Here is a 13,437-nt window from a genome sequence, read left to right as displayed (position 1 = left end):
ATGAACGGCAGCACAGCGAACCTTACCGGAGGAAACTCCACGGTGTTCGAGACTTTCTGGTCGTGTTTTTCCTGGCACATGGAAAACAAGATGGAGTACGACCTGGCTGTAGCTGCGTGCGTTCATCTCCCTAAAGCGTACACGGACGAGAACAAGAAAGTCGGGATCGCCTCCGCCGCTGTCGGGACAGTCGCTCTCCTCATGAACGTCGTGGTCCTGTCCGGAGTGCTGAAAAACCATCACCTGTCTAAACCCATGTACATGTTCGTGGCAAACCTGGCTATGGCCGACTGCCTAACGGGTTTGTTCTCGTTCGTCCTCTGTGCAAGGCTCCAGTTAGAACTCTCTCAACCATGGACAACGATGGGCTTGTACTGCATCTTCTTCTTACTGTTGGTCTCATCGGCAGTTGGTGTGGTCCTCCTGTCCGGGGACCGCTATCTGGCCATCCTCCACCCGATATTCTACCAGACCCGCATGTCTGGGCGACACGTTGCCGTGAGTCTGGGGATCGCGTGGCCATCTTGTGTGCTTGTCTGCTTGTCTCCTCTTATGGGCTGGAACTGCATCGACATGAAGAGCGAGACTTGCTTCACGGCCCTGCCCGTAAGTTACCTGATTCTGTTCAACAGCATCTTGTTCATGGCCGTAGTGATAGTGGTCTTCGTCAACGTCAGAATCTTCATCAAACTGAAGCAGCGCTTCTCCAGGACCAAACCCCTCGAGAACCCGCAGGACAACCTGCCCGCCGCCCGCCGCAGAGAACAGCGAGTCGCAGCCAGACAGTACCAGCAGCTACAAGCCGTGTGGAAGATGCAGGTGACCGTTGTCATCATTGCAGCGGTGTTCGTCATCTTCTGGCTGCCGATTTGCATCGGGAGTGTGGAGAAGTTGGTGTGCTTCGCAAGAGAAGACTGTGAGGCAGAGGCAAAGCCGTACTGGGGTTTGCTGGTCGCGCTCTGCAATTCGGCGATCAACCCGGTCATCTACGCGCTCAGGATCAAGAAGATTCGGGAAGCCGTGCATCGCAGGGCGCGACGACTCGCCAACGCGGTTCGGGAGAAGTTGGGGTGGTCGTCGAACCAAGTGGTGAACATCCAGATTGTTGGCAATCCGCAAGCAATGGACGCTGGATCAAGTACGGACAGCCGAACTTCTGACCAGCCGCCGAAATGGGCGGTTAGTCGAAGTACGGATCCCCAAAATGCACTGAGATCAAGCTCAAGCCGCGTTGGAGATGCGGGGACAATGGACGCTGTTGCTGGACCGAGTACGGACAATCGGACGGACCAGCCGCCTTTGAAATGGGCGGTCAGTCGAAGAGTGGATCCAAAAAACGCACTGAGATCAAGCCGTGTTGGAGATGCGGGGACAATGGAAGCGGTTGCCGGTCCGAGTACGGACAGTCGAACTGACCAGCAATGGGCGGTCAGTCGAAGATTGGATCCCAGAAACGCACCGAGCTCACGGCGTCTTGATGTGCTCTTCGAAGCTTCAGCAAGTTCAGTGAAGATGTCTGCCTTTGGAAGCTCAAGCAGCGGGGAAGACACCGAGTGAGCAAGGTGTGTCATTGTGCAAAATTCATTCTTTACCCACACTTTCACATTCTCAGGGGAGGAAACCAATACAGTGTTCAAATAGGCAAATACATTATAGAATCTTAGACTGTTGTTTCTGTGGGGGTGTATGGGGTGTCATCTTAGGGACTACATGTTAGAAAATAGTTAAGCCTTTATTGTTGTCGCTGACATATATTCTGTACGTAGTTTGCCGCATACATATATTTTGTACGTAGGATAACTCTATTCATGTCATGTATTTAGCTTTGATAGATTTTTAGTTGTAGAAGACCATACAAAAGTCCCTGTACTTTTGTTGAGCCAATAAAGAATCTAGAACTTCAGAGCATTCGTGGTGTTGCGTGGCGTAATAGTCAGAGTGTTCGACTCGGAACCAAGACTCAGAGGTCCTGCGTATTCGGCCGCTTTCATTCGCTTTTCTATATACTGTCTATGTCTGCATAGTGAATTGCAATTAAAAGGTTTCTGTGACATTCCCGCATGGCTCATATTCAAATAGGACTTTGAATGACGTAAATTTTCTCTTTTTGATATTTTGTCTGACCCTTGACCTCAATGAAAAGTGACCTGTAGGTCGATTTGAGCTTGTCATGGACATACGTCTAATAAACAAATGTCCTCTTATAGTTACCCAGTGGGGACACCATTTTGACCTTCCTGTCAGTCTGTGGCTACATCATACTGTAGTCCAACAACTACGGACACACAGGCAAACAAACACACCGAAAACAAAACCTCCATTCACGGAGGTAACAATGACACACGGGCATGCAGGGACTTGCCAAAGACGGGGTCCCTTCAGGTCATACAAGACTGACCAACAAGTTCACATTTGGGTCATGTTGGCTATTAGGTCAAAACTTAGACCCACACCAAACATGCATTATTTATTTATGAAGATTTACCACATTGTGGAAGGATTGACATAACAGGTGACTATCACCTCTTCAAGATGTCAAACCTGAGACCAGACTGTAAGGTTTGAACCACTCACACCGGGAAGGTCCCCTACTCTTTTCAATAAGTGTGGTGGGTTCTTTAACGTGCGCGGGGTGTGGCTCTCCCAAACACGGGACCTCCATTTAACGTCCTATCCGAGGGACGTCCCTAACAGAAGCTAGGTTATCATAAAGTCAATTTATAGCTTCCTGAGTTGTCCTGTAGTCAAACCTGAAAACCAGCAAACAAGAAGAAAACATCACCTCATTAACCTTTGAAAACATCTTATTGAATAAGGTATTTTAAAAGCACACACAAGATTGCCGTCTGTCCTTGATGTGCCGTGGTAATATATATGTATGTACATTGCGCTTACATAACAGAGGGTGTCTGCCCTAACTACGCCTACTCATAATAACACTTGTCCGTTTATTACGTCTAGTATTACTGACTATAACGTACTTGACCGACCACCAAGTTTAAAGTCCAGGTTTCATTTTCATTTTTATGTTTATATGAATTGCTATAACATCACATCCCTATCATTTTTTTACAATGTTACAATCACAAATCTGAAGTCGCACAATGACGTCTTTCATATGAATAGTAACTGTTAAGTATCGTGTGGAAAACACTTGTACTGAACTGAAGATACGTGTAGTTACAATATTGGTCATCTCATAAATTTCAAAGGACTTTTATGGGAATAATGTGATCGACAAGCATAAGTTAGATGTGTAAAAAAGAGTTAATAACTTCAAGGTACAGTTTGTTGTTACTGGCGTTATTTTGATCGACCAATCAAACATGTTCGACAAGGTCACGCCAGAGGTCAGAACAAACATGGCGGCGCGTGTTCCCCTCAGACGTTCTAGTACAGAGGACGTGCCCCTGGTGGTTTGTACACCACGCTCCGGTAATCCTCAATTCTGCCCCCTCTTTTGTCTCTTCTAGCTAATATATATGCATCTGTCTTAACGGGATTTGTACCAAAAGACTGTATAAACATGACATGTGTATTTTTTACTTCTTTGAAGCAAGCTTCATTATTTTTAGGCAAACAACCTAAAATCTGTCAAACCCAGTGAAACAATATTCTCTTTCTGTGAAAAAGATATAGCTATTGTACAGAGATATCCAACATTTGTAACACGTATACCATCATACGTTTATTTCTTAGATTGCTCAAGACGAAGGAACATATTTCAAAAGATAAATTGTGAAGTTCAGATTGAAGTTCTGTGAATAAAGATGACAATTTGAGGGAAAGATGCCAAAAGATGGGAATTTGCCTGCAAAGCCGTCAAAATTGCTCGGTGACTTCATACGACTAAAATAAAGATTCCGATACACTTTTGATATTCTAAACCATTACAGTGAAGTAAATGTTTAGGTATTTGATTCATTTGTAAACCATCAAACAGTTTCTTCCAGTGTGTCTTATAAACAGTAGCTGAGATTTATCATGTTTTGTGTGAGCCTGAATGAAGCAGTGTTTGTGACAATGGCGCGGATTTGTAGACCAACAAGACTACGTGTCCATTTGTAAACATGTCAGAAAAGTATCAGTGCTGAAACAAGGAGATACTGTGATCTCTGACACGGCGAGTTTTGAAATAAAACACCTGTGAACACTACGGACCTGGCACCTGAAATTAAGTCAAGAAAGGAGACTTGATGCCTTTGACAGCAAGTGTCTAAGGAAAATCCTGGGCATCAGATGGGATGACTTTATCTCGAATAATAACACCAGACTTCAAACTAAGCAACAACTAGTGTCCTCCATCATCTGCAAACGCCGGCTCGGCTGGTTAGGACACGCTGTCAGACTACCACCAGTCAGACTCGCCAACCAGGTTCTACAGTGGTGCCCAGAAGGACGGAGAAGGAGGGGGCGCCCAAAGATGAACTGGCGACAGACAGTGGAGAGAGACCTTCAGGCAGTCAGCATGAGCTGGAAGGAAGCCTTGAGGCTGGCTGCTGACAGAGGAAGCTGGGCTACTTTGACTGCCTCATGCATCACGAGAAGCGGGAGCCCCTAAGTCTAAGTCTAAGAACACTACGGTAGAATTTATGGTCATTGTACAGCTTCAAAATACATGTAGTAAATGCGTTTCTCTGGCCCTGACACCAATGTCTTTCGGCGGTCAAATCCGTAGACCATTGACCAACCAAGCCCTCTAATAGAATATTCCCCGTATTTGGGGCATTTTCTACCATTATTTCAGTCCGCAACACGATCTGGTAGAGACTAGACAAGAGGTAGACCAGCAAGAGGCCAAGTTGCCATGGTAACTGCAACGTCATCACAGAACACAACAAACATGGCGTCCTATGGAGTGATGAAAAAAAAAAAACACATTCTAAACCAAATGAAATGTAACGAACACCAAGAAAGATAGAACTATGTGTGCTAGAAAATCATTTAAACCATACATTCACGAAGCTAGAGTTGTTTAGCAAAGAAGCGGAAATATAGAATTTCTAGGATGAGTCTGACCAATAGAAGGGCTGCCAGAGGCGTGATGTAGCAAGGCTAGGGGCCTGACCAGTGTTAGCCAGACTAAGTAACGCTACAACAGACAAAGACCTATCCGCCTACTGAATGTCCGAGTTTCCCCCCTACAAAAACACCCCCGCAATGCCGAGCAGACGTTTTATCAGGATTTGTGTACGTACAAAATAAACTACACAAAGAAACGGTCGTGTGCTGCTCTCTTCTTCACCTAAAACCAACACCGCGACTTGAGAGCGCACGCACTTCTCAATTGTGACGTTTCTCGTCTTTGTACTTGTAACAATATTATGTTTTCTGCATGGCGAAATGTTACCTTTAGAGCGGACGACCGAAGATGAATGGGCGAAAATGTAACACTTTTGACTAATGTGTTCAGAAATTCTTGCAATAGCAATGGAGCCAGAGCGTCGGTGGATACGACATACTTGTTGACTGCAGTACTTGAAATTCTGTTAGGGAATAGTTTTCGTTAAAACTCAATGATACGCACTTGTCCAGACCAGGCAGTGTGTTTTTGTTTTCATTTCAGTCCCCGGTCAGCTCTTATATATAAGAATTAGGCTTGTAGTTGATTTCAAAAGAAAACGAGAGTCAGATACTTTTTGTGCTGGTATGTTACTGAGGGTGCTGTCACGGTCCTATAGGCTCTAACGTAGCCTGGTAGCGATGGTATCGAAAATGCGCGGTATGGAATTTAATTTTTGTCAGTATTTTATCATTCTGATAGACACTCTAAGATAGCATGGGCTTTGAAGTGGTCAAAAACTAAGTTCTGTAAATAAAATATGGGGCTGAATTTTACCTGCGAAACACCGTTGTCAAGTGTGGTCTTTACCATAGCAAATTTTGTATAAAGTTCGTCGGAAGTCGGTACCGCCCCCCGTCCCGGCTGAGGGAAGGTTGGTCGGTCAAAAATTCCGGAGTCACGCAGCATTTTAAGTTAGAGAACAGTTAATTTTTTTTGTGTAAGTTTTTTTATTGTGTAATGTTGCTCACCGAAGTGCTACTTATTTACTTATCGTGACAGAGCACACAGACACTGTGCGCAGTATCTAAAGACTCACTGTACTGACGAGTACAATGAACAGTGGACCACCGCTTAACGTCCCGTTCTTACGACGGTGGCCCTCCCAGTCGCGTGCATGCGACAACAGCCGGGATTTGAACTCCCAACCTCCCAGTCCAGAGGCAGGGTCGCTAACCACTGGATTATGCACGCTACAAACTTTATAACCTAGAACTTTATCTTATTATGTATACCGAAGGAAAAACGTATTGTTTTTGCTACGTTTCCTCTTCTTCTTCTTCTCCAAACCAAAAAGGTCAATGACCTGAACCAGACTGTCTGTTACCATGGTAACTAGTGTTGGGTTACATCATGTTGCAATTTTATAGCAGCAGGGATTTAGACTCCTGTCATCATATATACAATGTATATGAAATTGATGAATGTGTTTGGGTACGAATTAACAGAGTAGACCATATGCGAAGGTAAACGTTATGCATTTGCTTTGCAAATGTTACCTTTCATTCATATTTTACGTCCAAAAAGTAAACCCGCTAACCGTTCCGACCGTGAACGCTGGGTCAAAGTTCGTCGGAAGTCGATACCGCCCCCCGTCCCGGTTGAGAAAGGGAATGGTCGGTCGAGTATATGGATATGTGGTTAGCAACACGTAGTTAAGAGATTGAACACATTTGTGAGCAATACACAGGAGATCAATGCAATAAGTTTTAAACTACATTCTTTTCACCTCTATATTATACTTCAAAAGGGCAAGGAGGTTTCCTTCTTGCAAATAGTAAACCCGTTAACCGTGGACGCTCCCGTCTGTCAGTACAGCACGCCACCCCGTCCGCAGGTGACAACATTAATCCTAAGTCAACACGTCATCGTCACGCCGACGGCCGGGCCCAGGAGCCTCCGTCAGCGGCTTTTTGTCCTTTCCCGGCAACCGTTTATTCTCTCAAGGCGAGACATACACGTAGCGAAGGACTTGACTGTGGCCATCAGGTTCAAGAACGTGCCGTTACCAAAAGCTAATCTTCTGACTTGCACGCTATGTTCCTGGGAAATTCCCCTCGTTCTTTTCGACGGGTATTCAATGAACAGTGATTTTAGAAAGTGCTTTCGACAAGGTATATACGTAGCGAAGGACTTGACAGCAACCAACAGGTTCAAAAACGTACCGTTACCAAAAGCTAATCTCCTGACTTGCACGCTATGTACCTGGGAAATTCCCCCTCGTTCTTTTCGACGGGTATTCAATGGACAGTGGGCCACGGCTTGATTTTAGAAAGCTCTTTCGACGAGGTATATACGTAGCGAAGGACTTGACAGCAACCAACGGGTTCAAAAACGTACCGTTACCAAACTGCGGCAAATCGTATAATTCTGACTTGCCTTGGCAAGATCACATGCTATGTACAGGGGAAATTCCCCCCGTTCTTTTCAACAGGTATATATAATGAACAGTGGACCACGGCTTAACTGTAGAACGCTATTTTTACATTTTTATACGTCCCAAGCAACCGTTTATTTTGAAGTACACGCTGCTTTTCTGAAGCCAAGAGCCTCTGCGTGACTTCTACGTCCAAAGTGAGACGGCCGGAAACAATATTTTACCGAAGAGCTAATTTTACTCGACAAGTTTCAGGGTGTGAGTGTGCTTCGGAGGGAGGGGTTGACCGAGCTTGTTTAACTGACATAAACAACGCTGAATAAATAGTTATCAACACCTTTTTGTGGGTTTAACATTTGTTTCTAGATAGATAAAGTTATGACGTACATAAATGTAAAGGTAAAAAAAAGATTACACAAGTTCCCGCCAAAATCTCAGTTACGAGGGGTGACTGTGAATGGGCATGTCAGACGACAAGTTGCGTTGCCATAGCGACGGGCGTGGCCGATGACGTAGGGCACCGTTAATGTGCTCAGATATAGTGTACAGGTGATAACCCGAGTGACCTGTTTGTCCCAAAGTATTTTATCGCGCTGTAGTTTCCGTGGAGAAACAGTAAATACTGCCAAATATCACCCCTTTTACAGGTATAAATGTCCCTAAATACTAGTGCACAGTGCAACTCATTGTTAGAAAATACGGAAGCTGTCTTTACAATGTATAGTTCTAGATAAACAACACTTGGAGATTAGATTATAAGGATTATTCGTGACAAAGTAGACTTGACACCCGTTGCTGTGTACCTGTGAAGCTGGTCTATTGTGCCACAATAGTTTATACACGTTGACCAATAATGATGCACATGCACTTGTACTTATAATTGAATGTTGTGAAATGTGCAATCTGATAGAGATAGTAGCTTGAGGGCTCCTTTTGATCCGGATGTGAACATACCTTACAGGTTACAACATCGTCATAGACGGAAAATAACAGATCAATATGTGTCTGGAGATCTTTCTCTTTCGAGCCACGTGTGCAAAATGTTGGTGACATGTTTTTGAAGGTCAAGAACAAATCCAAGAACAATGCATAAAAAACGGCATCATAAAAGTATTTTAGGTATTTTCAGGATTCTATTATGCTTCATACAAAAGGTAGTGAGTCGAAGTAGTTGCGGCCGGTTTCAAATGAAAGTTTCTTTTACCGTAAAACAACACATACACTTTGTGGTCATGTCAAATGCCCCCCTCCCCCATGCACACATAAACATACACACACACACTGTGACACGCACACAGGCGCACACTTACCGACTTGTACGACATCCTGTCAGTTAATTTGCGCTTTGTACCTAGTGTAGTTGTAGCCGTTTTGAAGTAAAACTTTACTTGAAATTTCACCATAGAACACAATGCACTTCGCTCTGTCACGTCAAAACGCCCCCCTCCCCACGCACACATAAACACACACACACACACACACTTACCGACTTGTCCGACATCCTGCCAATTAATTTGCAGAGCTAGGAATCAATGATGGCAAACACCAGATGACAAGTAATGGCTGGGCGATGGCGGGTCATTACATTTGTTTCAACAATGGCGTCCCAGAAACGAGCACCGGGGATCAGCATGCGAGTGCACCGGCTGTACTCTCCAAGCAGAGGTTTGGGTTACTTTTGGCGTGTTTTTAGGCTTTTCGGGCTGGGTGAAAAAAATCCAGTACAAAAAAGAACCCCCGATAAAAAAGCCTAAAACACGCCAAAAAAAACCAAACCTCTGCTTGGACATTACACCGTCAGTACTCAAGTCTCGTAGGGGTGAAGGTGTACGATTTATGTTTGTCGTACGATTTTTCTTTTGTCGTAAAATTTGTTCGTCGTACAAATTTTTTTGTCGTGTGATTTTTTATCGTGCGATTTCATTTTGTCGTAAGGTTTTGTCACACAATTTTTCTTTTGTAGTACACTTTTTATCGCACGGATTTTCTTCTGTAGTACGATTTTTGTCGTACGATTTTTCCTTTGTTGTGCGAGTTTTTGGTGCGAGTTTTTTGTCGTACGATATTTCTTTTGTCGTACGACATTCACGAGGCTATGACAACCTTTTTCATCACAGAACAGCTGTATTTTTCTTTCTACGACACACCCACGACTATCCCAAGAAGTTCCTGTCGTAAAGTCATCGTACTACAACCGTGACCAGGTCCTAGATCATGAAAAAACGTAGCAAAACTCTAATCGCTATAAAATTACAAACAGTAGTAAGCAAATTTTGCGGTGAAACAATATATTCAGGAAAACCCGTGCCATGTGGCGAAGCATGCAAACAAGCGAAGGCCACGACGTCAGGACGTTTGCACATGAATATTTAATCTGATGATTATGAGCTTCAAAGGGAAAGCTCTCCCCCAGCCAGCTGGCATAATTATGAAATATTGAAGCATTCATAACATTTGCCATTGCCCTAAGCCATCGGTATTACGCCTGGATTATGTGTACTACGAAAGACGAATATCCATGACCCTTCCGTTTGCCAACGACTGGGAGCAACAGTAGTCTCTACCAGACTAAATACGCTGGCTACTAGTACTAGTATATAGGAGAATATTTGCCGGGGGAGTTTGGCTGCCTTGGGGTTTGACTGGCCATTTTTTCGGAGGGAAAGAAACAACCTTCCGCGGCCGGACTCCCCTGGCCAATTTTACTCTCCTTTTTGCCGAATTCTACGATCCGTATTCCCGTAGAAAGGCCTGGTGGAGGCTAGGAGCAACAGGTGCAAGATTCAAACCTGTAGCGTTCTCTCTATCTACAAAACACTCTATAGCTGAGCTGACACGTCTTTTGCCAGGTTGTTGTGGTGTTATTTCGGTTAAATTGATGATGTTCGTCGACCTTGCTCGACCTAATTACTAATTAAACTGAGTGGCTGTCAGGGGCCAAACGGTCGAGGACAAAGGCGACTGGGAGAGGCGGCGGGACAACTACAATGTACGATAACAAGTCTATGGCGTCCTAGGAAAAAAGGTACAGACTTAGGACGAGGCATGGCGCTTTTTGGCAGCTACTATTGCAGTGTGGCTACACTACAGTAAGCACACTGGGTCACCCACTCCTAGTCCTCTCGATAAGTGTGTTAGGTTCTCAGCTTACGTGCTTTGACGCAATAAGCTGTCTCACATATACACGAAAAATAATTAATATGATCACATGTAGATCTAGTAAAACCTTGCCAAAGACAAACATAGATATTTTCAATCTACTTATGTCATGCCCCGACTCCATATCTACGTACCTACTGTAGGTCAATATATGGGTAGAGCTTTAGAAAAATAGAGAAAACGTATTGTAACAGACAGAAATGTACAGTACGCCGTTTACGTTCATATTCCTGTAGCCATAGCTGTTACAATTGACAAGTATTATTGTGTTGATTGCTTTTCATTGCTGCCATACATTGTACCCAAGGCCTATACAACTGTCGAGAAATAAAGTTCATTCATTCATATGGCTGCCGGCTTCATGTCACCATCCGAAATGACGTGTATACTATAGACAGTCACAGACTAACGTTCGAACGTAGATTACTCTACCACACCATTAAATATAGTCTGCTACTCTTTTGTTTTATCCGCATGATTTTGTATCTTTAAAAAGTAACAACAGAAACGTCATGCCAAATCCCCAAAATGACACACAGAATTCACACATTGAATATGCTTATTAATATCTTTTCTTGTTTTGCCTCTTACATGGCTTATTTTTAGGACGAAACCCAAAGCGTTACTTATAACACGTTCCCTAAATAGAAATCATAATTGCACTAGTGTATTATACGTGTTTTCAAAGAGCTTATAAGCTCCTTAGTAATCTAGATATTTTGTGACGTATTTCTAAAACTCTTTAGCATCTTGGTAACTTATTTGTAGTCGTGTTTGTGGCTAAAAAATGTTGCACTGGACGTCTTTAACAGATGCAGACATATGCCGTGCGAAATGGCAATATATTTAGCGGCAAGGCAAACCACACACCGCAATTATCACAAAAATAACACCCCATCATGATCATAATTGTTTGCGAAAATCCTTTTGTATGTCAAGGGCGTTAGTGAACAACAATTTGATGATAATACCACACCTGTTCACACTTACTGGAATTAGTAGTAAAAAAAGAGAATAAATACACAATAACACACACACGTAGACGTCCAATCAGTCGGAACTTTGTGTTTTAATCATGTTTGTTCATGATCCCGGCACAGCCCTTGTACAGAGTAATAAAAAGAGTCTTTACTCGTACACAGGTACACGGTACAAAACAGTACAGGTTTGCAACAGTTTTTTTCTGCAGTGTTTTCGACTGGCACTACAAGCATATGATTGTTGACATCGCAGTTTTTTTTAATATCATTTATGTATGATATCTCTAAACGCTGTAACTTCCTTTTGGAAGACGTTCTAAATGTACAATCGTGGAAAGTAGTTTGAAGGGGAGGTTTCTAGCACCAGGATCCCCCGTGTCACTAAAAAATGAAAGAAGTTTGATAGTTTCTGATTGTTCTGACATTTTGTTTGTTGTATTTTATACCGATACGACATTTGGTATCCCCTGCGTAACTTTGGTGATTACGATATAATATTAAAGTTCCCGCTAATCATCCCTAATTACCTAGGAATTTTTTTCCATCTACTTGATTGTCTATAGAATTATTATTAATTATTATTATCATAATTATAATATCGAGCAATAGTTTACATCATTTTTTTTTACGTCCGCGCCAAATATTGTTGGCGGGGCGGCGGCGAGTCTGGGAACAGCCATAAACAGTGTGCACATATAGTGATGACGTCAGGTGTTGGGTGTGACTTTGTGTCGTGGCTGTCACACCGCATCTCAAGTGCGCTACAAATATTTTGACTTGTTTGTACAGGAGCCACAACGCACTAATGGTAGAGACCCGGCTGGCTTGCAACCGTTCTAGCTGTAGTACGATACATTTCCAAATCAGCCCCCACAGCAAACTTCGAAGTATTTTGAAATTGCTGTTTTGAGTTGTGCTACCAAGGACGTTACACAGAATGCCCTTCGTGCTACTCAGTGTATTCTGGTGCAAGACTCCACAACATTTTGCTTCTTGTTTATAAGAAAACATTAAGTTGTAGAGGCATCAGAACACAGTAAATTTAAAGGAAAATTGTAATATCAAAACATCTGCTATGGAGGCAATGTTTAACATTTTTCGTAAGGCACATTAGGTTGCAATAAAAGGCACACTTGGTGCTAAAATTTAAAATTACGACTGGATAAAATTATATACGACGTCCTCACAATGTGCAACTGCTATCAAATGCTATCCCAAACTCGCCAATGCTACATATTCATTACCTAGATAATAACTAGTATAATAAACGTATATGGCTGAAAATTTACATATCCTTATAGTGAAAATTGACATATGTTGACGGTTTCACTTTGCTCCATGTACATAATAAGAAAACCTTATCATTATTACAATGATTTTGGCTTTTCCTCGCTTAAAAATGGATGCCTATTCTTAATATCTTCTTTTTAGTAAATTCTACTTAATACTGTCTAGGACGAGTATACTAAAACTAGATATAACTTTATAATGCCCCGAAGTAAACTTAAGACTAAATTAATTGGACGATGAACTTTTAAGGGCCTTATGCTATGTTCTTACTTAAGTTGAATATTTTACATTAGTTGACAGTGTTAACTGTATTTTAATGGTAGCTTGTCTACCGCTATATTTACAAGTCTCCTCTCTCTTTCCTTCTGATCTCTCCGCTTTCTTTTTCCCTAGAATTTTCTTGCTTTTAATCTCAGTTCACGTGAGAAAAAGTATAGCAAAACCTTCTTGGTAAAGTTGGTATAAAAAAAACAACCTCTAAAAGTGGAAAATACAGGAACACTAGCAGCAAGATGTTATATCATAAAAAATTAATAAATTACAGGGTTGAGGTTTTCTTCTTTTTTTTC

At 42.6% G+C, this 13,437-nt stretch overlaps 1 protein-coding gene across 1 annotated transcript; it reads left to right on the top strand.

The window, feature by feature from the left end:
• Positions 1 to 1,557, top strand: LOC109483047 (adenosine receptor A2b-like). Its single transcript, XM_019786003.1, has 2 exons — positions 1 to 1,138; positions 1,382 to 1,557. Exons 1-2 carry the CDS (start codon positions 1 to 3, stop codon positions 1,555 to 1,557), a joined length of 1,314 nt encoding a protein of 437 aa, XP_019641562.1.
• The last annotated feature ends 11,880 nt before the right edge of the window (positions 1,558 to 13,437 follow it).

The sequence above is a fragment of the Branchiostoma belcheri genome, unplaced genomic scaffold, assembly GCF_001625305.1.
Source record: "Branchiostoma belcheri isolate BF01 breed outbred unplaced genomic scaffold, Haploidv18h27 scaffold62, whole genome shotgun sequence".
Classification (NCBI taxonomy): domain Eukaryota; kingdom Metazoa; phylum Chordata; class Leptocardii; order Amphioxiformes; family Branchiostomatidae; genus Branchiostoma; species Branchiostoma belcheri.
Note: the sequence above shows the minus strand (reverse complement) of the source record. Positions and strands in the feature narration are given on the sequence as shown.